Source organism: Ambystoma mexicanum, chromosome 3q (genome assembly GCF_040938575.1).
Source record: "Ambystoma mexicanum isolate Mex_15411 chromosome 3q, UKY_AmexF1_1, whole genome shotgun sequence".
NCBI classification, from domain to species: Eukaryota; Metazoa; Chordata; class Amphibia; order Caudata; family Ambystomatidae; genus Ambystoma; species Ambystoma mexicanum.
The window spans coordinates 1,303,716,635-1,303,743,537 of NC_090926.1; the positions used below are offsets into that span (position 1 = coordinate 1,303,716,635).

The 26,903-nt window shown below is 44.9% G+C and overlaps 1 protein-coding gene across 1 annotated transcript in view; it reads left to right on the forward strand.

Moving 5' to 3' along the window:
- Positions 1–5,389, forward strand: part of LOC138447914 (zinc finger protein 268-like) — a 75,840-nt gene extending 70,451 nt beyond the window's left edge. The window contains exon 3 of the mRNA XM_069604431.1: positions 1,706–5,389. Coding sequence (XP_069460532.1) covers positions 2,224–4,275 — 2,052 coding nt within the window. The 5' untranslated portion in view covers positions 1,706–2,223 and the 3' untranslated portion in view covers positions 4,276–5,389. The remainder of the gene's footprint in view (positions 1–1,705) is intronic.
- The last annotated feature ends 21,514 nt before the right edge of the window (positions 5,390–26,903 follow it).

Genomic DNA, 26,903 nt, shown 5'->3' on the forward strand with positions numbered 1-26,903 from the left:
ATAGTAAAACGGTGAATGTTTCTGTATCAGACTTTTCCGTATTGTGAAACATGTACTAAGTAGCTAATAATGCATCACTTACTACATATTCCTACTAATACACACAAAACATAAATAGACTACAATGCATACACATATGGGGCTTATATATGGAGAGTAAAGTAAGCAAACAAGAGGCAGCACCATTAGCAACTGTGTATAACCTACTTGATTGTATTCAGACAAAAAAATGATTGCGGCGTTTCAGGCCTGCTTCTTCCCCTATATATGTACATCATAAGATGCGATTAAATTCTAAGGGAAGTAGTGTAAGAACATGTGAGAATAGCAACATCTATAAATGTAATACCTTTTAAATGTTAAGTTTCTTACTGTCAGTAAATAAACCCACCTGGCCTAGATATGTCAGTGAACAAAAAAGAAGGGGCTACACATGTGATATCATCAGTGATGTCATCAATGATATTTGTGATGTCATCTTTGATGTCCTGGGTGTTAGTCTTAGCAGTGCACGGTGGTGGCGCGAGTTATGGTTGCTTAGCATACTATAACTGACGTATTTCTGAGGTTTTTCGGTTTTACCTGTAACCATAATGTCCCTGTAACAACATTTTTCCATTGAATTTCATAGGTTTTTATTAGTGCAACTTAACCATAATGTCCCTTTAACAAAGTTATGGTCATGCCAAGCGTCACAGGGCATTCAGAGGTAGAACATATGTGCAAACTTTCAATGTGAACTTTTGTATGAAGAAGCAACTGGAACGTGTAATGGAAAATGGTGAGTTTTACATACAATTGCACCTGCTGCTTGCCAATAAAGCGGAACGCATCCTTCTGATCACTAGGCAGCAATATTGATCAACAAGTCAATAAAAGCATGCTTTCTTGGCCAAGCAACTTTGGGTATGTGGTAATAGTGAAAGAGGTAAAACATTTGGAAGGCAGATGTGATGATAGTACGGGGAGACACTCAAAGGCTTTGCCTCATGCCAAAGATATGATTATTCTGATCTCAGCTTGTACTTTTACTCAATCCTTCAGGAGATGGATCTGTTTGCAGAGACATATGGGTTTACATTCATGGTTTGGCTGTCATCATGGCCAGCATCATTCTTATAGTGACGACACTTGCTTTTTTTCTTTCAATCTCAAATCAGTCCTTGCCTCTTCAATAGTAATACCTGTTTTATATTTGCATGACAGGGACACTACTCATGACATACTAGGCTGGTCACAAGATGTATTTCAATTGGAGACAAACTGCTGGCCTGAAGAGAAACATATATGGCCTTAACAATCATGTATGGAAATGTGTCTCTCCCGTGTGCTAGTTGAGGCCTTGCTGAATAAATATGATGGCGGAGCATGAGTGTACAGTGCCGATAAGTAAAGTATTTTTTTTCCAGTTTCTTTTTTACTCTGTAGAAAAGTCTTCAATATTAAGAATAAGGTCTAACTGTAAAGCAAAACAAATTATTCCAGCTGCCATCAGATCTGCTTGGGAAGTGTTGCATTATTTTTTAATGGGTAGAGTATTACTTCTTTACCATGTACATGTCTCCAATAGATGGGGTTTCAAAGTCCTATCAAGTACTTCATTAAACTAAATAACTAGCACGGAGCCACTCTACCTGGTAAATGTTATGCCCGTGATCTTCAACCTGTATTCATTATAAATGTGAATCTCCTTTTACCTCTATAGGTGATTGATGGCCAGAAAAATGAAACAGAGTTTCTGTTTATTTCTCTGATGGACTAATGCAGGACAAAGCTTCACTGAGAGAATATGCGTTATCTACACATCTTGATGGATACCAGTCTAGGAACTAATTGACGTTTCAAAGAAACGAGCAACTGTGATTGGAGAAGCCTATTGAATTCCTGAGGGTTTTCAGGGAAACACCCTCATCATAACATCCAGCACACTAAGGCAGAGATCTAATATCTATATAGCTTGTCAGACTGATCCTAAGAATCGTGCATTGTTTTCTGCAAATAAGTCCTGTTATTTTGCCTATGGATGATAAAACACATGTGACATGTTATATATAGTCTGCATATAAAGGTAGTTTAGAACATTGTGTAAATCCTCTGTGAATACACATGGTATCCACACACTGAAACTGCATAAACCTTCGGTAGGATAATTTCAGAGGTCTTGTTTGCCATCAGAAAATACCTGTCGATGAGAAATTTTATTTGTGCCCTGAATGCAGGAACATGTTCATCCTTAAGAGCGAACTCGCTTCCCACCAGAGAACACATATAGGTGAGAACCCTCATCAGTGCACTGAATGCGGGAACAAGTTCAGCAATAGGAGTCATCTTAATCATCACCTAAGAACACATACAGGTGAAAAACCTCATCAGTGCACTGAATGTGGGAAAAGGTTCAGCCAGAAGGGACATCTTATTCCCCACCTGAGAACACATACAGCTGAAAAACCGCATCAGTGCACTGAATGCGGGAAAAGCTTCAGTGGGAAGGGATCTCTAACTATCCACCAGAGAACACATACAGGTGAAAAACCTTATCAGTGCACTGAATGCGGGAAAAGATTCAGTGGGAAGGGATCTCTAACTATCCACCAGAGAACACATACAGGTGAAAAACCTTATCAGTGCACTGAATGCAGAAAAACTTTCACCACAAAGAGAACTCTTAATTGCCACCTCACAACACATACTGGAGAGCAACCTCATCACTGCACTGAATGCGGGAACAGGTTCAGCACAAAGAGAGCTCTTAATTGCCACCTCATAACACATACTGGAGAGAAACCTCATCAGTGCACTGAATGCGGGAACAGGTTCAGCAATAGGAGTCATCTTAATCATCACCTGAGAACACATACAGGTGAAAAACCTCATCAGTGCAGTGAATGCGGAAAAGGGTTCAGTGAGAAGGGAACTCTAATTATCCACCTGAGAACACATACTGGAGAGAAACCTCATCAGTGCACTGAATGCGGGAGACGGTTCAGCAATAAGGGAGCTCTTATTACCCATTTGAGAACACATACAGGTGTGAAACCTCATCAGTGCAATGAATGTGGGAAAAGGTTCAGCAAGAAGGAAACTCTTATTCACCACCTGAGAACACATACTGGAGAGAAACCTCATCAGTGCACTGAATGTGGTAAATGCTTCATTATGAAGGGAGATCTTCTTTACCACCTGAGAACACATACAGGCGTAAAACCTCATCAGTGCAGTGAATGCGGAAAAAGGTTCAGTCAGAAGGTATATCTAACTATCCACCAGAGAACACATACAGGTGAGAAACCTTATCACTGCACTACATGTGGGAAATGCTTCAGTGTGAAGGGACATCTAACTATCCACCAGAGAACACATACAGGTGAGAAACCCCATCAGTGCAGTGAATGTGGGAAATCCTTCAGTATGAAGGGATCACTAACTATCCACCAGACGACACACACAGGTGAAAAACCTCATCAGTGCACTGAATGCGGGAAAAGGTTCAGCAATAAGAGAGCTCTTATTACCCATTTGAGAACACATACAGGTGAGAAACCTCATCAGTGCAATGAATGCGGGAAAAGGTTCAGCAAGAAGGAAACTCTTTTTCACCACCTGAGAACACATACTGGAGAGAAACCTCATCACTGCACTGAATGCGGGAACAGGTTCAGCACAAAGAGAGCTCTTAATCGCCACCTCATAACACATACTGGAGAGAAACCTCATCAGTGCACTGAATGCGGGAACAGGTTCAGCAATAGGAGTCATCTTAATCATCACCTGAGAACACATACAGGTGAAAAACCTCATCAGTGCACTGAATGCGGAAAAGGGTTCAGTGAGAAGGGAACTCTAATTATCCACCTGAGAACACATACTGGAGAGAAACCTCATCAGTGCACTGAATGCTGGAGACGGTTCAGCAATAAGGGAGCTCTTATTACCCATTTGAGAACACATACAGGTGTGAAACCTCATCAGTGCAATGAATGTGGGAAAAGGTTCAGCAAGAAGGAAACTCTTATTCACCACCTGAGAACACATACTGGTGAAAAACCTCATCAGTGCACTGAATGCGGAAAAAGGTTCAGTCAGAAGGTATATCTAACTATCCACCTGAGAACACATACTGGAGAGAAACCTCATCAGTGCACTGAATGTGGTAAATGCTTCGTTGTGAAGGGAGATCTTCTTTACCACCTGAGAACACATACAGGTGATAAACCTCATCAGTGCAGTGAAAGTGGGCAAAGGTTCAGCACAAACAGTGGTCTTTTTACCACTTGATGACACGTATTGGGTAGAAACCTCATCAGTGCACTGAATGCGGAAAAGGGTTCTGTCAGAGTGGATCTCTTTTTCTCCACGGGACAAAACATACAGGCGAGAAACCTCATCTGCACCCACCATTCAAAAGAAAAAAAGTCGGTGAGGGATTTCTGAAATCAAACTAAGATTGCCATTTATGGCTCTTGACATGGAAGGTTAGCTCCTCCGCTCATCAGTTTTCATTGGCTACTGAACCCCTGTCCATTGCAAAGTGAGCCTATTTCAACAGTTTCTGGTTATTATTGCCAGAGGCACTGGTGATATATATGATATTTGATAGGTTATTTGTAACGCGCTTAATACCCAGAGGTTTCTAAGCGCGGACCCGGGGCTGGAACCTGTGCTGCTCTGGGTCGTCCAGCTTCCAAGGCGAGCACCTTGCTGCTGAGCTATCCTCCCGAGGTGTTTTATCAGACCGGGAGTACCTGCTGTATATAAGGTACCCATCCTCTCAAACACCTCTTGAGGACCTTCAGGCAAAGGAATGACCACTAGACATTTTTAAAATGCTTAAAGGCATTTATGTTAAATACGTAGAGTTAGCAGAATCACTCCAAAACACTGCACTCATCTGATTTTAAAACTTTTCAAAGTTTTGATTTAACCAATATGTTGGTATCACATTCATATAATCATTCGAACAACACAATTCCTGGTTACAAAGTGTCTTAGCCGACACGTGCTGCGACCAGTTGCAGTGTTTTGCAAGGCTATGTAATGGCAAGTGAACAATCTTGAACAATTTTAGCTGTACATACATTGGATCATTACATTGGAGAGCAAATGTGGGAGAAATGGAAATATTCAGCATAGAGCCAAAAAAACAAAGAACATATCAAGCAAACCCATCAAAACATAACATGAACACAAAAATAAATACAAATAAGACTAGGGAAAGGAGGGTTTCCAAAGTTTATATGTCGGCTTGGGCACTTTGTAGCCAGGAATTCTGTTGTTAGATATCACAATATTCCAAATGAAATATGAACAATGTTAAGCTGGTCAATGTCTGATTTAAACAGTCTCTGCCATAGTTCATAAATTCAATCACATGAAATGCTGATAAATGATATTGCATTATCTGTCAAATGTAATTAAAGAAATGTTTCATACTAATGCCTCAGTGTGTATGTTTGTATCAGTTTCTTTTGATCTTTGTCTTTGCTCATTGGCAAGTCACTTTTTAATTAGTCCTGGTCATGGTTTTATGTTGGAATGTGTGCAATTGGGATTTTTTTTATCAGTCTGTGTTTGAGTTATTTGTAAGCACAGAACACAACATAAGATACCAACACATAATAAAAGAAAAGAAGACATCGATGGACCTCGGCATGTTAATTACAAGCCAGAGAACAACATTATGATTATGCAATCCTGTGATATCTCTGCCATCTGTGGACCAATAGTTTCCAATAACATCCGGTTGAATAATACAAGAGACGTAAGGTAATACCCAGGGTATGAGGTCAATCACTAGGAACTAACCATGTGGTTACCAAATCTCAGATAACCAAACTGGGACTGAGAGGCTACCATATTTGCTGCCACTGGTTAGGGCGATGAGGGTAACCCTACCCTTACCTCCCTTGTCTAGGGGAGAGGCTACCATATTTGCTGCCACTGGTTAGGGCGATGAGGGTAACCCTACCCTTACCTCCCTTGTCTAGGGGAGAGGCTACCATATTTGCTGCCACTGGCTAGGGCTATGAGTGTAACCCTACCCTTACTTCCCTTGTCTAGGGGAGAGGCAACCATATTTGCTGCCACTGGTTAGGGCTATGAGTGTAACCCTCCCCTTACTTCCCTTGTCTAGGGGAGAGGCTACCATATGTGCTCCCACTGGGTAGGGCGATGAGTGTAACCCTACCATTACTTCCCCTGTCTAGGGGAGAGGCTACCATATTTGCTGCCACTGGTTAGGGCGATGAGGGTAACCCTACCCTTACCTCCCTTGTCTAGGGAGCGGACAATAATTGAGACCCTTGAGGAGTTGGCTTGCCTTGTAAAGAATTGTATTTCACCGTAAAGACCCCACTCAAGCTTCCATAAACGTTAAGTCATTACGTGCCGTATACATCAGATTTTCCATCAAATAATCGCACCAAACCTTCTGCAGCCAGTCCAACTGATCTAGAATGGAGGGCTGCCTCTACCTTTGTGCTACTGCTATTCTCCTCGGACGCAGGAGAGCCTCCCACATTTTAGGAAATCTATATGTATCATGATCTTTGGGCTGTATCCCCAGAAGCAGTGTGAGGGGACCGAGCTTCAAGAGAGCCCCTATGATGTCCTTTATCCAGCTCAACAATTCCGACCATCAAATCTAAATCAGGGGTATTATAAAGGGAACAGCCACAATAAGGTAAGTAGAGAGTCCTTTATTGACCAGCACATCTGAATCGGGAGGTATTATAAAGGGAACAGCCGCAATAGGGTAAGTAGGGTAAGTAGAGAGTCCTTTATTGACCAGTGCATCTGAATCGGGAGGTATTATAAAGGGAACAGCCGCAATAGGGTAAGTAGAGAGTCCTTTATTGACCAGTGCATCTGAATCGGGAGGTATTATAAAGGGAACAGCCACAATAGGGTAAGTAGAGAGTCCTTTATTGACCAGCACATCTGAATCGGGAGGTATTATAAAGGGAACAGCCGCAATAGGGTAAGTAGAGAGTCCTTTATTGACCATCACATCTGAATCAGGGGGTATTATAAAGGGAACAGCCTCAATAGGGAAGTAGAGAGTCCTTTATTGACCAGTGCATCTGAATCAGGGGGTATTATAAAGGGAACAGCCGCAATAGGGTAAGTAGAGAGTCCTTTATTGACCATCACATCTGAATCAGGGGGTATTATAAAGGGAACAGCCTCAAAAGGGAAGTAGAGAGTCCTTTATTGACCAGCCCATCTGAATCAGTGGGGTATTATAAAGGGAACAGCCACGGTAGGGTAAGTAGAGAGCCCTTTATTAACCAGCGCATCTGAATCAGGAGGTATTATAAAGGGAACAGCCACAATAGGATAAGTAGAGAGTCCTTTATTAACCCGCACATCTGAATCAGGGGGTATTATAAAGGGAACAGCCACAATAGGGAAGTAGAGAGTCCTTTATTGACCAGTACATCTGAATCAGGGGGTATTATAAAGGGAACAGCCACAATACGGTAAGTAGAGAGTCTTTTTTTGACCAGCGCATCTGCTTGAGGGGGTATTATAAAGGGAACAGCCACAATAGGGTAAGTATGGAGTCCTTGATTGACCAGCGCATCTGAATCGGGGTATTATAAAGGGAACAGCCGCAATAGGGTAAGTAGAGAGCCCTTTATTGATCAGTGCATCTGAATCAAGTGGTATTATAAAGGGAACAGCCACAATACGGTAAGTAGAGAGCCCTTTATTGACCAGCACATCTGAATCAGGGGGTATTATAAAGGGAACAGCCGCAATAGGGTAAGTAGTGAGTCCTTGATTGACCAGCGCATCTGAATCGGGGTATTCTAAAGGGAACAGCCGCAATAGGGTAAGTAGAGAGCCCTTTATTGATCAGTGCATCTGAATCAAGTGGTATTATAAAGGGAACAGCCACAATACGGTAAGTAGAGAGTCTTTTTTTGACCAGCGCATCTGAATCAGGAGGTATTATAACGGGAACAGCTGCAATAGGGTAAGTAGAGAGCCCTTTATTGACCAGCACATCTGAATCAGGGGGTATTATAAAGGGAACAGCCGCAATAGGGTAAGTAGTGAGTCCTTGATTGACCAGCGCATCTGAATCGGGGTATTATAAAGGGAACAGCCGCAATAGGGTAAGTAGAGAGCCCTTTATTGATCAGTGCATCTGAATCAAGTGGTATTATAAAGGGAACAGCCACAATACGGTAAGTAGAGAGTCTTTTTTTGACCAGCGCATCTGAATCAGGGGGTATTATAAAGGGAAGAGCTGCAATAGGGAATAGAGAGTCCTTTATTGACCAGTGCATCTGAATCTGGGGGTATTATAAAGGGAACAGCTGCAATAGGGTAGGTAGAGAGTCCTTTATTGACCAGCGAGACTGAATTAGGGGTATTATAAAGGGAACAGCCAAGGTAGGGTAAGTAGAGAGCCCTTTATTGATCAGTGCATCTGAATCGCGGTATTATAAAGGGAACAGCCACAATAGGGATTAGAGAGTCCTTTATTGGCCAGCACATCTGAATCGGGGTATTATAAAGGGAACAGCCACACTAGGGAAGTAGAGAGTCCTTTATTGACCAGTACATCTGAATCAGGGGGTATTATAAAGGGAACAGCCACACTAGGGAAGTAGAGAGTCCTTTATTGACCAGTACATCTGAATCAGGGGGTATTATAAAGCCACACTAGGGAAGTAGAGAGTCCTTTATTGACCAGTACATCTGAATCAGGGGGTATTATAAAGGGAACAGCCACACTAGGGAAGTAGAGAGTCCTTTATTGACCAGTACATCTGAATCAGGGGGTATTATAAAGGGAACATCCACACTAGGGAAGTAGAGAGTCCTTTATTGACCAGTACATCTGAATCAGGGGGTATTATAAAGGGAACAGCCACACTAGGGAAGTAGAGAGTCCTTTATTGACCAGTACATCTGAATCAGGGGGTATTATAAAGGGAACAGCCACACTAGGGAAGTAGAGAGTCCTTTATTGACCAGTGCATCTGAATCAGGGGGTATTATGAAGGGAACAGCCACACTAGGGAAGTAGAGAGTCCTTTATTGACCAGCGCATCTGAATTAGGGGGTATTATGAAGGGAACAACCTCAATAGGGAAGTAGAGAGTCCTTTATTGACCAGCACATCTGAATCTGGGGTATTATAAAGGGAACAGCCACAATAGGGTAAGTAGAGAGGCCTTTATTGACCAGCGAGACTGAATTAGGGGTATTATGAAGGGAACAGCCTCAATAGGGTAAGTAGAGAGTCCTTTATTGACCAGCGAGACTGAATTAGGGGTATTATGAAGGGAACAGCCCCAATAGGGTAAGTAGAGAGTCATTTATTGACCAGCGCATCTGGATCAGGGGGTATTATAAAGGGACCAGCCGCAATAGGGTAAGTAGAGAGCCCTTTATTGACCAAAGCATCTGAATCGCAGGTATTATAAAGGGAACAGCCGCAATAGGGTAAGTAGAGAGTCCTTTATTGACCAGCACATCTGAATCAGGGTATTATAAAGGGAACAGCCACAATACGGTAAGTAGAGAGTCTTTTCTTGACCAGCGCATCTGAATCAGGGGGTATTATAAAGGGAACAGCCACGGTAGGGTAAGTAGAGAGCCCTTTATTGACCAGTGCATCTGAATCAAGTGGTATTATAAAGGGAACAGCCACACTAGGGAAGTAGAGAGTCCTTTATTGACCAGCGCATCTAAATCAAGTGGTATTATAAAGGGAACAGCCGCAATAGGGTAAGTAGAGAGCCCTTTATTGATCAGTGCATCTGAATCAAGTGGTATTATAAAGGGAACAGCCACAATACGGTAAGTAGAGAGTCTTTTTTTGACCAGTGCATCTGCATTAGGGGGTATTATAAAGGGAACAACCTCAATAGGGAAGTAGAGAGTCCTTTATTGACCAGCGCATCTGAATCGGGGTATTATAATGGGAACAGCCGAAATAGGGTAAGTAGAGAGTCCTTGATTAACCAGCGCATCTGAATCAGGGGGTATTATAAAGGGAACAGCCGCAATAGGGTAAGTAGAGAGTCCTTTATTGACCAACGCATCTGAATCAGGGGGTATTATAAAGGGAACAGCCGAAATAGGGTAAGTAGAGAGTCCTTGATTGACCAGCGCATCTGAATCAGGGGGTATTATAATGGGAACAGCCGAAATAGGGTAAGTAGAGAGTCCTTGATTGACCAGCGCATCTGAATCAGGGGGTATTATAAAGGGAACAGCCACGGTAGGGTAAGTAGAGAGCCCTTTATTGACCAGTGCATCTGAATCAAGTGGTATTATAAAGGGAACAGCCACAATACGGTAAGTAGAGAGTCTTTTTTTGACCAGCGCATCTGCATTAGGGGGTATTATAAAGGGAACAACCTCAATAGGGAAGTACAGAGTCCTTTATTGACCAGCGCATCTGAATCGGGGTATTATAATGGGAACAGCCGAAATAGGGTAAGTAGAGAGTCCTTGATTGACCAGCGCATCTGAATCAGGGGGTATTATAAAGGGAACAGCCGCAATAGGGTAAGTAGAGAGTCCTTTATTGACCAGCGCATCTGAATCAGGGGGTATTATAATGGGAACAGCCGAAATAGGGTAATAGAGAGTCCTTGATTGACCAGCGCATCTGAATCAGGGGGTATTATAAAGGGAACAGCCGCAATAGGGTAAGTAGAGAGGCCTTTATTGACCAGCGCATCTGAATCGGGGTATTATAAAGGGAACAGCCGCAATAGGGTAAGTAGAGAGCCCTTTATTGATCAGTGCATCTGAATCAAGTGGTATTATAAAGGGAACAGCCACAATACGGTAAGTAGAGAGCCCTTTATTGACCAGCACATCTGAATCAGGGGGTATTATAAAGGGAACAGCCGCAATAGGGTAAGTAGTGAGTCCTTGATTGACCAGCGCATCTGAATCGGGGTATTCTAAAGGGAACAGCCGCAATAGGGTAAGTAGAGAGCCCTTTATTGATCAGTGCATCTGAATCAAGTGGTATTATAAAGGGAACAGCCACAATACGGTAAGTAGAGAGTCTTTTTTTGACCAGCGCATCTGAATCAGGAGGTATTATAACGGGAACAGCTGCAATAGGGTAAGTAGAGAGCCCTTTATTGACCAGCACATCTGAATCAGGGGGTATTATAAAGGGAACAGCCGCAATAGGGTAAGTAGTGAGTCCTTGATTGACCAGCGCATCTGAATCGGGGTATTATAAAGGGAACAGCCGCAATAGGGTAAGTAGAGAGCCCTTTATTGATCAGTGCATCTGAATCAAGTGGTATTATAAAGGGAACAGCCACAATACGGTAAGTAGAGAGTCTTTTTTTGACCAGCGCATCTGAATCAGGGGGTATTATAAAGGGAAGAGCTGCAATAGGGAATAGAGAGTCCTTTATTGACCAGTGCATCTGAATCTGGGGGTATTATAAAGGGAACAGCTGCAATAGGGTAGGTAGAGAGTCCTTTATTGACCAGCGAGACTGAATTAGGGGTATTATAAAGGGAACAGCCAAGGTAGGGTAAGTAGAGAGCCCTTTATTGATCAGTGCATCTGAATCGCGGTATTATAAAGGGAACAGCCACAATAGGGATTAGAGAGTCCTTTATTGGCCAGCACATCTGAATCGGGGTATTATAAAGGGAACAGCCACACTAGGGAAGTAGAGAGTCCTTTATTGACCAGTACATCTGAATCAGGGGGTATTATAAAGGGAACAGCCACACTAGGGAAGTAGAGAGTCCTTTATTGACCAGTACATCTGAATCAGGGGGTATTATAAAGCCACACTAGGGAAGTAGAGAGTCCTTTATTGACCAGTACATCTGAATCAGGGGGTATTATAAAGGGAACAGCCACACTAGGGAAGTAGAGAGTCCTTTATTGACCAGTACATCTGAATCAGGGGGTATTATAAAGGGAACATCCACACTAGGGAAGTAGAGAGTCCTTTATTGACCAGTACATCTGAATCAGGGGGTATTATAAAGGGAACAGCCACACTAGGGAAGTAGAGAGTCCTTTATTGACCAGTACATCTGAATCAGGGGGTATTATAAAGGGAACAGCCACACTAGGGAAGTAGAGAGTCCTTTATTGACCAGTGCATCTGAATCAGGGGGTATTATGAAGGGAACAGCCACACTAGGGAAGTAGAGAGTCCTTTATTGACCAGCGCATCTGAATTAGGGGGTATTATGAAGGGAACAACCTCAATAGGGAAGTAGAGAGTCCTTTATTGACCAGCACATCTGAATCTGGGGTATTATAAAGGGAACAGCCACAATAGGGTAAGTAGAGAGGCCTTTATTGACCAGCGAGACTGAATTAGGGGTATTATGAAGGGAACAGCCTCAATAGGGTAAGTAGAGAGTCCTTTATTGACCAGCGAGACTGAATTAGGGGTATTATGAAGGGAACAGCCCCAATAGGGTAAGTAGAGAGTCATTTATTGACCAGCGCATCTGGATCAGGGGGTATTATAAAGGGACCAGCCGCAATAGGGTAAGTAGAGAGCCCTTTATTGACCAAAGCATCTGAATCGCAGGTATTATAAAGGGAACAGCCGCAATAGGGTAAGTAGAGAGTCCTTTATTGACCAGCACATCTGAATCAGGGTATTATAAAGGGAACAGCCACAATACGGTAAGTAGAGAGTCTTTTTTTGACCAGCGCATCTGAATCAGGGGGTATTATAAAGGGAACAGCCACGGTAGGGTAAGTAGAGAGCCCTTTATTGACCAGTGCATCTGAATCAAGTGGTATTATAAAGGGAACAGCCACACTAGGGAAGTAGAGAGTCCTTTATTGACCAGCGCATCTAAATCAAGTGGTATTATAAAGGGAACAGCCGCAATAGGGTAAGTAGAGAGCCCTTTATTGATCAGTGCATCTGAATCAAGTGGTATTATAAAGGGAACAGCCACAATACGGTAAGTAGAGAGTCTTTTTTTGACCAGTGCATCTGCATTAGGGGGTATTATAAAGGGAACAACCTCAATAGGGAAGTAGAGAGTCCTTTATTGACCAGCGCATCTGAATCGGGGTATTATAATGGGAACAGCCGAAATAGGGTAAGTAGAGAGTCCTTGATTAACCAGCGCATCTGAATCAGGGGGTATTATAAAGGGAACAGCCGCAATAGGGTAAGTAGAGAGTCCTTTATTGACCAACGCATCTGAATCAGGGGGTATTATAAAGGGAACAGCCGAAATAGGGTAAGTAGAGAGTCCTTGATTGACCAGCGCATCTGAATCAGGGGGTATTATAATGGGAACAGCCGAAATAGGGTAAGTAGAGAGTCCTTGATTGACCAGCGCATCTGAATCAGGGGGTATTATAAAGGGAACAGCCACGGTAGGGTAAGTAGAGAGCCCTTTATTGACCAGTGCATCTGAATCAAGTGGTATTATAAAGGGAACAGCCACAATACGGTAAGTAGAGAGTCTTTTTTTGACCAGCGCATCTGCATTAGGGGGTATTATAAAGGGAACAACCTCAATAGGGAAGTACAGAGTCCTTTATTGACCAGCGCATCTGAATCGGGGTATTATAATGGGAACAGCCGAAATAGGGTAAGTAGAGAGTCCTTGATTGACCAGCGCATCTGAATCAGGGGGTATTATAAAGGGAACAGCCGCAATAGGGTAAGTAGAGAGTCCTTTATTGACCAGCGCATCTGAATCAGGGGGTATTATAATGGGAACAGCCGAAATAGGGTAATAGAGAGTCCTTGATTGACCAGCGCATCTGAATCAGGGGGTATTATAAAGGGAACAGCCGCAATAGGGTAAGTAGAGAGGCCTTTATTGACCAGCGCATCTGAATCGGGGTATTATAAAGGGAACAGCCACAATAGGGTAAGTAGAGAGCCCTTTATTGACCAGCGTATCTGAATCAGGGGGTATTATAAAGGGAACAGCCACAATAGGGTAAGTAGAGAGGCCTTTATTGATCAGTGCATCTGAATCAAGTGGTATTATAAAGGGAACAGCCACAATACGGTGAGTAGAGAGTCTTTTTTTGACCAGCGCATCTGAATTAGGGGGTATTATAAAGGGAACAGCCACAATATGGTAAGTAGAGAGTCTTTTTTTGACCAGTGCATCTGCATTAGGGGGTATTATAAAGGGAACAACCTCAATAGGGAAGTAGAGAGTCCTTTATTGACCAGCGCATCTGAATCGGGAGGTATTATAAAGGGAACAGCCGCAATAGGGTAAGTAGAGAGTCCTTTATTGACCAGCACATCTGAATCAGGGTATTATAAAGGGAACAGCCACAATACGGTAAGTAGAGAGTCTTTTTTTGACCAGCGCATCTGAATCAGGGGGTATTATAAAGGGAACAGCCACGGTAGGGTAAGTAGAGAGCCCTTTATTGATCAGTGCATCTGAATCAAGTGGTATAATAAAGGGAACAGCCACAATAGGGTAAGTAGAGAGTCTTTTTTTGACCAGCGCATCTGAATCAGGGGGTATTATAAAGGGAACAGCCACGGTAGGGTAAGTAGAGAGCCCTTTATTGACCAGTGCATCTGAATCAAGTGGTATTATAAAGGGAACAGCCACACTAGGGAAATAGAGAGTCCTTTATTGACCAGCGCATCTGAATCAAGTGGTATTATAAAGGGAACAGACATAATACGGTAAGTAGAGAGCCCTTTATTGACCAGTGCATCTGAATCAAGTGGTATTATAAAGGGAACAGCCACAATACGGTAAGTAGAGAGTCTTGTTTTGACCAGTGCATCTGCATTAGGGGGTATTATAAAGGGAACAACCTCAATAGGGAAGTAGAGAGTCCTTTATTGACCAGCGCATCTGAATCGGGAGGTATTATAAAGGGAACAGCCGCAATAGGGTAAGTAGAGAGTCCTTTATTGACCAGCACATCTGAATCAGGAGGTATTATAAAGGGAACAGCCACAATAGGGTAAGTAGAGAGCCATTTATTGACCAGCACATCTGAATCGGGGTATTATAAAGGGAACAGCCACAATAGGGTAAGTAGAGAGCCCTTTATTGACCAGCGCATCTGAATCAGGGGGTATTATAAAGGGAACAGCCGCAATAGGGTAAGTAGAGAGTCGTTGATTGACCAGCGCATCTGAATCGGGGTATTATAAAGGGAACAGCCGCAATAGGGTAAGTAGAGAGTCCTTGATTGACCAGCGCATCTGAATCAGGGGGTATTATAAAGGGAACAGCCGCAATAGGATAAGTAGAGAGTCCTTTATTGACCAGCGCATCTGAATCAGGGGGTATTATAAAGGGAACAGCCGCAATAGGGTAAGTAGAGAGTCCTTTATTGACTAGTACATCTGAATCAGGGGGTATTATAAAGGGAACAGCCACGGTAGGGTAAGTAGAGAGCCCTTTATTGATCAGTGCATCTGAATCAAGTGGTATTATAATGGTAACAGCCGAAATAGGGTAAGTAGAGAGTCCGTTATTGACCAGTGCATCTGAATCGGGGTATTATAAAGGGAACAGCCACAATACGGTAAGTAGAGAGTCTTTTTTTGACCAGCACATCTGCATTAGGGGGTATTATAAAGGGAACAGCCACACTAGGGAAGTAGAGAGTCCTTTATTGACCAGCACATCTGAATCAGGGGGTATTATAAAGGGAACAGCCACACTAGGGAAGTAGAGAGTCCTGTATTGACCAGTACATCTGAATCAGGGGGTATTATAAAGGGAACAGCCACACTAGGGAAGTAGAGAGTCCTTTATTGACCAGCGCATCTGCATTAGGGGGTATTATAAAGGGAACAACCTCAATAGGGAAGTAGAGAGTCCTTTATTGACCGGCACATCTGAATCTGGGGTATTATAAAGGGAACAGCCACAATAGGGTAAGTAGAGAGCCCTTTATTGACCAGCGAGACTGAATTAGGGGTATTATGAAGGGAACAGCCCGAATAGGGTAAGTAGAGAGTCCTTTATTGGCCAGTGAGACTGAATTAGGGGTATTATGAAGGGAACAGCCCCAATACGGTAAGTAGAGAGTCCTTTATTGACCAGCGCATCTAAATCAGGGGGTATTATAATGGGAACAGCCGAAATAGGGTAAGTAGAGAGTCCGTTATTGACCAGTGCATCTGAATCAGGGTATTATAAAGGGAACAGCCACAATAGGGTAAGTAGAGAGTCCTTTATTGACCAGCACATCTGAATCGGGGTATTGTAAAGGGAACAGCCACAATAGGGTAAGTAGAGAGCCCTTTATTGACCAGCACATCTGAATCGGGGTATTATAAAGGGAACATCCGCAATAGGGCAAGTAGACGGTGCTTTATTGACCAGCACATCTGAATCAGGGGGTATTATAAAGGGAACAGCCACAATAGGGAATAGAGAGTCCTTTATTGACCAGTGCATCTGAAATGGGGTATTATGAAGGGAACAGCCACAATAGGGTAAGTAGAGAGTCCCTTATTGACCAGCGCATCTGAATCGGGGTATTATGAAGGGAACAGCCACAATAGGGAAGTAGAGAGCCCTTTATTGACCAGCGCATCTGAATCAGGGGGTATTATAAAGGGAACAGCTACAATAGGGTAAGTAGAGAGTCCTTTATTGACCAGCGCATCTGAATCGGGGTATTATAAAGGGAACAGCCACAATAGGGAATAGAGAGTCCTTTATTGACCAGCGCATCTGAATCAAGTGGTATTATAATGGTAACAGCCGAAATAGGGTAAGTAGAGAGTCCGTTATTGACCAGTGCATCTGAATCGGGGTATTATAAAGGGAACAGCCACAATACGGTAAGTAGAGAGTCTTTTTTTGACCAGCACATCTGCATTAGGGGGTATTATAAAGGGAACAGCCACACTAGGGAAGTAGAGAGTCCTTTATTGACCAGCACATCTGAATCAGGGGGTATTATAAAGGGAACAGCCACACTAGGGAAGTAGAGAGTCCTGTATTGACCAGTACATCTGAATCAGGGGGTATTATAAAGGGAACAGCCACACTAGGGAAGTAGAGAGTCCTTTATTGACCAGCGCATCTGCATTAGGGGGTATTATAAAGGGAACAACCTCAATAGGGAAGTAGAGAGTCCTTTATTGACCGGCACATCTGAATCTGGGGTATTATAAAGGGAACAGCCACAATAGGGTAAGTAGAGAGCCCTTTATTGACCAGCGAGACTGAATTAGGGGTATTATGAAGGGAACAGCCCGAATAGGGTAAGTAGAGAGTCCTTTATTGGCCAGTGAGACTGAATTAGGGGTATTATGAAGGGAACAGCCCCAATACGGTAAGTAGAGAGTCCTTTATTGACCAGCGCATCTAAATCAGGGGGTATTATAATGGGAACAGCCGAAATAGGGTAAGTAGAGAGTCCTTTATTGACCAGTGCATCTGAATCAGGGTATTATAAAGGGAACAGCCACAATAGGGTAAGTAGAGAGTCCTTTATTGACCAGCACATCTGAATCGGGGTATTGTAAAGGGAACAGCCACAATAGGGTAAGTAGAGAGCCCTTTATTGACCAGCACATCTGAATCGGGGTATTATAAAGGGAACATCCGCAATAGGGCAAGTAGACGGTGCTTTATTGACCAGCACATCTGAATCAGGGGGTATTATAAAGGGAACAGCCACAATAGGGAATAGAGAGTCCTTTATTGACCAGTGCATCTGAATTGGGGTATTATGAAGGGAACAGCCACAATAGGGTAAGTAGAGAGTCCCTTATTGACCAGCGCATCTGAATCGGGGTATTATGAAGGGAACAGCCACAATAGGGAAGTAGAGAGCCCTTTATTGACCAGCGCATCTGAATCAGGGGGTATTATAAAGGGAACAGCTACAATAGGGTAAGTAGAGAGTCCTTTATTGACCAGCGCATCTGAATCGGGGTATTATAAAGGGAACAGCCACAATAGGGAATAGAGAGTCCTTTATTGACCAGCGCATCTGAATCGGGGTATTATGAAGGGAACAGCCGCAATTGGGTAAGTAGAGAGTCCTTTATTGACCAGCGCATCTGAATCGGGGTATTATGAAGGGAACAGCCACAATAGGGAAGTAGAGAGCCCTTTATTGACCAGCGCATCTGAATCAGGGGGTATTATAAAGGGAAAAGCCACAATAGGGAATAGAGAGTCCCTTATTGACCAGCGCATCTGAATCGGGGTATTATGAAGGGAACAGCCCCAATACGGTAAGTAGAGAGCCCTTTATTGACCAAAGCATCTGAATCGCGGGTATTATAAAGGGAACAGCCGCAGTAGGTAAGTAGAGAGTCCTTTATTGACCAGCACATCTGAATCGGGGTATTATAAAGGGAACAGCCACAATAGTGTAAGGAGAGAGCCCTTTATTGACCAGCACATCTGAATCGGGGTATTATAAAGGGAACAGTCGCAATAGGGCAAGTAGACGGCTCTTTATTGACCAGCACATCTGAATCAGGGGGTATTATAAAGGGATCAGCCACACTAGGGAATAGAGAGTCCTTTATTGACCAGCGCATCTGAATCGGGGTATTATGATGGGAACAGCCACAATAGGGTAAGTGTAGAGTCCTTTATTGACCAGCGCATCTGAATCGGGGGGTATTATAAAGGGAACAGCCACAATAGGGTAAGTAGAGAGCCCTTTATTGACCAGCACATCTGAATCAGGAGGTATTATAAAGAGAACAGCCGCAATAGGGTAAGTAGAGAGCCCTTTATTGACCAGCACATCTGAATCAGGGGGTATTATAAAGGGAACAGCCACACTAGGGAAGTAGAGAGTCCTTTATTGACCAGCACATCTGAATCGGGGTATTATAAAGGGAACAGCCACAATAGGGTAAGTAGAGAGCCCTTTATTGACCAGCACATCTGAATCGGGTATTATAAAGGGAACAGCCACAATAGGGAATAGAGAGTCCTTTATTGACCAGCACATCTGAATCAGGGGGTATTATAAAGGGAACAGCCACAATAGGGAATAGAGAGTCCTTTATTGACCAGCGCATCTGAATCGGGGTATTATAAAGGGAACAGCCACAATAGGGTAAGTAGAGAGTCCTTTATTGACCAAAGCATCTGAATCGGGAGGTATTATAATGGGAACAGCTGCAATAGGGTAAGTAGAGAGCCCTTTATTGACCAGCGCATCTGAATCAGGGGGTATTATAAAGGGAACAGCCGCAATAGGGTAAGTAGAGAGCCCTTTATTGACCAGCACACCTGAATCAGGGGGTATTATAAAGGGAACAGCCACACTAGGGAAGTAGAGAGTCCTTTATTGACCAGCGCATCTGAATCAGGGGGTGTTATAAAGGGAAGAGCCGCAATAGGGTAAGTAGAGAGTCCCTTATTGACCAGCGCATCTGAATAGGGGTATTATGAAGGGAACAGCCGCAATTGGGTAAGTAGAGAGTCCTTTATTGACCAGCGCATCTGAATCGGGGTATTATGAAGGGAACAGCCACAATAGGGAAGTAGAGAGCCCTTTATTGACCAGCGCATCTGAATCAGGGGGTATTATAAAGGGAACAGCCACAATAGGGAATAGAGAGTCCCTTATTGACCAGCGCATCTGAATCGGGGTATTATGATGGGAACAGCCCCGATAGGGTAAGTAGAGAGCCCTTTATTGACCAAAGCATCTGAATCGCGGGTATTATAAAGGGAACAGCCGCAGTAGGTAAGTAGAGAGTCCTTTATTGACCAGCACATCTGAATCGGGGTATTATAAAGGGAACAGCCACAATAGTGTAAGGAGAGAGCCCTTTATTGACCAGCACATCTGAATCGGGGTATTATAAAGGGAACAGTCGCAATAGGGCAAGTAGACGGCCCTTTATTGACCAGCACATCTGAATCAGGGGGTATTATAAAGGTATCAGCCACACTAGGGAATAGAGAGTCCTTTATTGACCAGCGCATCTGAATCGGGGTATTATGAAGGGAACAGCCACAATAGGGTAAGTGTAGAGTCCTTTATTGACCAGCGCATCTGAATCGGGGGGTATTATAAAGGGAACAGCCACAATAGGGTAAGTAGAGAGCCCTTTATTGACCAGCACATCTGAATCAGGAGGTATTATAAAGGGAACAGCCGCAATAGGGTAAGTAGAGAGCCCTTTATTGACCAGCACATCTGAATCAGGGGGTATTATAAAGGGAACAGCCACAATAGGGAATAGAGAGTCCTTTATTGACCAGCACATCTGAATCGGGGTATTATAAAGGGAACAGCCACAATAGGGAATAGAGAGTCCTTGATTGACCAGCGCATCTGAATCGGGGTATTATAAAGGGAACAGCCGCAATAGGGTAAGTAGAGAGTCCTTTATTGACCAGCGCATCTGAATCGGGGAATTATAAAGCGAACAGCCACAATAGGGTAAGTAGAAAGTCCTTTATTGACCAGCGCATCTGAATCGGGGTATTATAAAGGGAACAGCTGCAATAGGGTAAGTAGAGAGTCCTTTATTGACCAAAGCATCTGAATCGGGAGGTATTATAATGGGAACAGCTGCAATAGGGTAAGTAGAGAGCCCTTTATTGACCAGCGCATCTGAATCAGGGGGTATTATAAAGGGAACAGCCGCAATAGGGTAAGTAGAGAGCCCTTTATTGACCAGCACACCTGAATCAGGGGGTATTATAAAGGGAACAGCCACACTAGTGAAGTAGAGAGTCCTTTATTGACCAGCGCATCTGAATCAGGGGGTATTATAAAGGGAACAGCCGCAATAGGGTAAGTAGAGAGCCCTTTATTGACCAGCACATCTGAATCAGGGGGTATTATAAAGGGAACAGCCACACTAGGGAAGTAGAGAGTCCTTTATTGACCAGCACATCTGAATCGGGGTATTATAAAGGGAACAGCCACAATAGGGAATAGAGATTCCTTTATTGACCAACGCATCTGAATCAGGGGGTATTATAAAGGGAACAGCCACAATAGGGAATAGAGAGTCCTTTATTTACCAGCGCATCTGAATCGGGGTATTATGAAGGGAACAGCTGCAATAAGGTAAGTGTAGAGTCCTTTATTGACCAGCGAATCTGAATCGGGGTATTATAAAGGGAACAGCCACACTAGGGAAGTAGAGAGTCCTTTATTGAGCAGCGCATCTGAATCAGGGGGTATTATAAAGGGAACAGCCGCAATAGGGTAAGTAGAGAGCCCTTTATTGACCAGCACATCTGAATCAGGGGGTATTATAAAGGGAACAGCCACAATAGGGTAAGTAGAGAGCCCTTTATTGACCAGCACATCTGAATCAGGGGGTATTATAAAGAGAACAGCTACAATAGGGTAAGTAGAGAGCCCTTTATTGACCAGCGCATCTGAATCAGGAGGTATTATAAAGGGAACAGCCACAATAGGGTAAGTAGAGAGGCCTTTATTGACCAGCGCATCTGAATCAGGCGGTATTATAAAGGCAACAGCCACAATAGGGTAAGTAGAGAGTCCTTTATTGACCAGCGCATCTGAATCAGGAGGTATTATAAAGGGAACAGCCACAATAGGGTAAGTAGAGAGTGCTTTATTGACCAGCGCATCTGAATCAGGGGGTATTATAAAGGGAACAGCCACACTAGGGAAGTAGAGAGTCTTTTATTGACCCGGAAATTCGGCAGTTATGGTAAGATAAGCAACCATAACTCGCGCCGCCACCGTACACTGCTAACACTTACACCCAGGACATCAAAGATGACATCACAAATGTCATTGATGGCATCACTGATGACATCACGTGGCTGGCTCTCCCTTTTTTTCCTTTCCTGACATATCTAGGCCACATGATTTTCTTCAGTAACAGTCAGGAACTAAAAATTGTAAATGTACTATATTTCTAGACTTATCCTTCAAGTATGTTCTTAGAATAATTCCCTTATGGTCCAGTCATATCATATGAAACATATACATAGGAGAAGTCACAACCTTGAAAGACAGCAATCCTTTTTGTGCATTAAAATTATCAGTAGATTTATCAGCACTTTCTGATAGTTTTGATGTTTTTTTATTACTGTACTTTCCCTGTATATGCTCATATTTTTATATGTTGTACTCACACTATTTTCTTTAGGGTCCAGACACATCATGTGATATATATAGATAGGGTAAGTAACAGCTTTGACACAGAGCAATCATTTCTCTGCATAAGGGTAATCAGTTAGGTTATGAACACTTTCTGCTACTATTGCTGTTTCTTTTTCCTACTTCAATTCCCTTGTATATATTCATATTTGTATGTGGTGTTGTCTCTTTGTGATTTGTGTATAATAATGCAATTATGTAGTAAGTGGGTTTTATTACCTACTTATCACAAGTTTCCCTGTACGTAAAACTCTAACATGAAAACAGTTATCATTTCGCTATTCAACATGGCAAGCTTCTGAATATTGCACCTCCATCATGTATGCTGCACACAATGCCTATGTTTCTACATGAGTACCTTAGTATACTGGATTGAAGTTAATAATAGAATGCTATTTATATCAATGCACAGCTTAATGCACTGATTAGCACTTGATATTTATTCCAATAATCTTTGACACTTTTTTGTATTAACATTACACTAAGAATCCCTTGTACAGACTTTTCATGAAAGGTAAATGCACATGTGATGTCATCAGTGATGTCATCAATGACATTTGTGATGTCATCTTTGATGTCCTGGGTGTTAGTGTTAGCAGTGCACGGTGGTGGCGCGAGTTATGGTTGCTTAGCTTACCATAACTGCCGAATTTCAGGGGTTTTTCGGTTTTACTTTGAACCATAACGTCCCTTTGACAACGTTTTTTTACTGAATGTGATAGGTCGCTACTAAAAACCTATTAAATTCAGTGAAAAAACTTTGTTAAAGGGACGTTATGGTAAAGTTGCGCTACTAAAAACCTATGAAATTCAGTGAAAAAACTTTGTTAAAGGGACATTATGGTAAAGTTGCGCTACTAAAACCCTATGAAATTCAGAGACAAAACTTTGTCAAAGGAATGTTATGGTTCCAAGTAAAACCGAAAAACCCTTGAAATCCGCCAGTTATGGTAAGCTAAGCAACCATAACTCGCGCCACCACTGTGCACTGCTAAGACTAACACCCAGGACATCAAAGATGACATCACAAATGTCATTGATGACATCACTGATGACATCACATGTGTATGTACTTTTTATGAAATATGTGTACAAGGGATTCTTATTATAATGTCGCGAAACAAGTGTCAAGGATCATTGCAATGAATATCATACCCTAATTAGTGCATTGAACGATGCATTGATATAACTAGCATTCCATTATGGGGTTCTATCTAGTATACTAAGCTACTGATACAGAAACATAACATGGTGTGCAGCGTACAAGATGAAGGTGTAATATTCGTAATGTTAATATGTTGAATAATGAAATGATAATTGTTTTCTTAATAGATTTTTGTGTACTGTGAAATATGTAATACGTAGCTAATAAAACATTACTATAGACAAAACACAAAGACACAAGAACACATACCAATATGGGTATATACAGGGAAAGTGAAGTTAGCAGTAGTAGCAGAAACAATTCATAACTTAACTGATTATTTTCATGCAAATAAATGATTGCTCTGTTTCAAAGCTGCTATTCACCCTATGTATATGTATCACTTGATGTGATTGGACCCACAGGGAAAGTACAGCCATAAAAAAAAAACCAACAGAACTATCAGAAAGTGCTCATAAGTCTATTGATTATCTTTATGCACAAAAAGGATTGCTGTCTTTCAAGCTTGTGTCTTCCCGTATGTATGTTTCATATGATGTGACTGGACTCTAACAGAATTACTGTAAGAACCTACTTGAAGGATACGTCTACAAATAAAATAAAATGTTTAGTTTCTGACTGTTACTGAAGAAAACCATGTGGCCTAGATATGTCAGCAAAAGAAAAAAGAGTGAGCCAGACATGTGATGTCATCAGTGATGTCATCAATGACATTTGTGATGTCATCTTTGATGTCCTGGGTGTTAGTCTTAGCAGTGCATGGTGGTGGCGCGAGTTATGGTTGCTTAGTTTACCATAACTGGCGAATTGCAAGGGTTTTTCGGTTTTACTTGGAACCATAACGTTCCTTTGACAAAGTTTTTTCACTGAATTTCATAGGTTTTTAGTAGCGCAACTTTACCATAACGTCCCTTTAACAAAGTTTTTTCACTGAATTTCATAGGTTTTGAGTAGCGCAACTTAGCCATAACGTCCCTTTTACAAAGTTTTTTCATTGAATTTCATAGGTTTTTATTAGTGCAACTTAACCATAACGTCCCTGTAACATTTTTATTTTACTAAATTTTAAAGGTTTTTATTAGTACAACGTGGTGGGGGGCAACAGGAGAGACACGGGGCATGAGCGGGGGGTGAGGGGCAACAGGAGACAGACACGGGGCCTGAGCGGGGGGTGGGGGGAACAGGAGACAGACACGGGGCATGAGCGGGGGTGGGGGAACAACAGAGACAGACACGGGGCATGAGCAGGGGGTCGGGGGCAACAGGAGACAGACACAGGGCATGAGCGGGGGGTGGTGGGCAACAGGAGACAGACACAGGGCATGAGCGGGGGGTGGGGGGCAACAGGAGACAGACACGGGGCATGAGCAGGGGGTGGGGGGGAACAGGAGAAAGACACGGAGCATGAGCGGGGGGTGGGGAGAACAGGAGACAGACACGGGGCATGAGCGGGGGGTGGGGGGCAACAGGAGACAGACACAGGGCATGAGCGGGGGTGGGAGGAACAGGAGACAGACACGGGGCATGAGCGGGGGGTGGGGAGAACAGGAGACAGACACGGGGCATGAGCGAGGGGGTGGGGGGCAACAGGAGACAGACACGGGGCATGAGCGGGGGTGTGGGGGGCAACAGGAGAGAGACACGGGCATGAGCGTGGAGTGGGGGGGTACAGGAGACAGACACGGGACATGGGTGGGAGCAAGAGGAGACAGACATGGGGCATGAGCCGGGGGTGGGGGGAACAGGAGACAGACACGGGGCATGAGCGGGGGGTGGGGGTACAGAAGACAGACACGGGGCATGAGCGGTGTAGTGGAGGGCAACAGGAGAGAGACATGGGGCATGAGCGGGGGGTGGGGGGGTACAGGAGACAGACACGGGGCATGAGCAGGGGGTGGGGGGCAACAGGAGAGAGACACGGGACATGAGCGGGTGGGGGAACAGGAGACAGACACGGGGCATGAGCAGGGGGGGCAACAGGAGACAGACATGGGGCATGAGCAGGGGGGTGGGAGGGTACAGGAGACAGACACGGGGCAGGAGAAGGGGGTGGAGGGCAACAGGAGACAGACACGGGGCATGAGCGGGGGGTGGGGGGCAACAGGAGACAGACACGGGGCATGAGCGGGGGGTGGGGGGCAACAGGAGACAGACACGGGGCATGAGCGGGGGGTGAGGGCAACAGGAGACAGACACGGGGCATGAGCAGGGAGTGGGGGGGAACAGGAGACAGACACGGAGCATGAGCGGGGGTGGGGAGAACAGGAGACAGACACGGGGCATGAGAGGGGGTGGGGGGCAACAGGAGACAGACACGGGGCATGAGCGGGCGGTGGGGCGTACAGGAGACAGACACGGGGCATGGGTGGGGGCAACAGGAGACAGACACGGGGCATGAGCAGGTGGGGAGAACAGGAGACAGACACGGGGCATGAGCGAGGGGGTGGGGGCAACAGGAGACAGACACGGGGCATGAGCGGGGGTGTGGGGGGCAACAGGAGACAGACACGGGCATGAGCGCGGAGTGGGGGGGGTACAGGAGACAGACACGGGGCATGAGCGGGGTAGTGGGGGGCAACAGGAGAGAGACACGGGCATGAGCGCAGAGTGGGGGGGTACAGGAGACAGACACGGGGCATGGGTGGGAGCAAGAGCAAGAGGAGACAGACATGGGGCATGAGCGGGAGGTGGGGGGAGCAGGAGACAGACACGGGGCATGAGCGGGGCGTGGGGGGAACAGAAGACAGACACGGGGCATGAGCGGGGGAGTCGGGGGCAACAGGAAAGAGACACGGGGCATGAGCGTGGGGTGGGGGGGGTACAGGAGACAGACATGGGGCATGAGCGGGGGGCAACAGGAGAGAGACACAGGACATGAGCGGGGGGTGGGGGGTACAGGAGACAGACACGGGGCATGAGCGGGGGTGGGGGGGTACAGGAGACAGACACAGGGCATGAGCGGGGGGTAGGGGGCAACAGGAGACAGACACGGGGCATGAGCGGGGGGTGGGGGGCAACAGGAGACAGACACGGGGCATGAGCGGGGGGTGGGCGGGGACAGGAGACAGACACGGGGCATGAGCAGGGGGTGGGGGGCAACAGGAGACAGACACGGGGCATGAGCGGGGGGTGGGGGAACAACAGAGACAGACACGGGGCATGAGCAGGGGGTGGGGGGGCAACAGGAGACAGACACGGGGCATGAGCGGGGGGTGGGGGGCAACAGGAGACAGACACGGAGCATGAGCGGGGGGTGGGGGAACAACAGAGACAGACACGGGGCATGAGCAGGGGGTGGGGGGCAACAGGAGACAGACACAGGGCATGAGCAGGGGGTGGGGGGCAACAGGAGACAGACACGGGGCATGAGTGGGGGGTGGGGGGCAACAGGAGACAGACACGGGGCATGAGCGGGGGGTGGGGGGCAACAGGAGACAGACACGGGGCATGAGCGGGGGGTGGGGGGCAACAGGAGACAGACACGGAGCCTGAGCGGGGGGTGGGGGGGAACAGGAGAGAGACACGGGGCATGAGCGGGGGGTGGGGGGCAACAGGAGACAGACACGGAGCATAAGCGGGGGGTGGGGGGGAACAGGAGAGAGACACGGGGCATGAGCGGGGGGTGGGGGGCAACAGGAGACAGACACGGAGCATAAGCGGGGG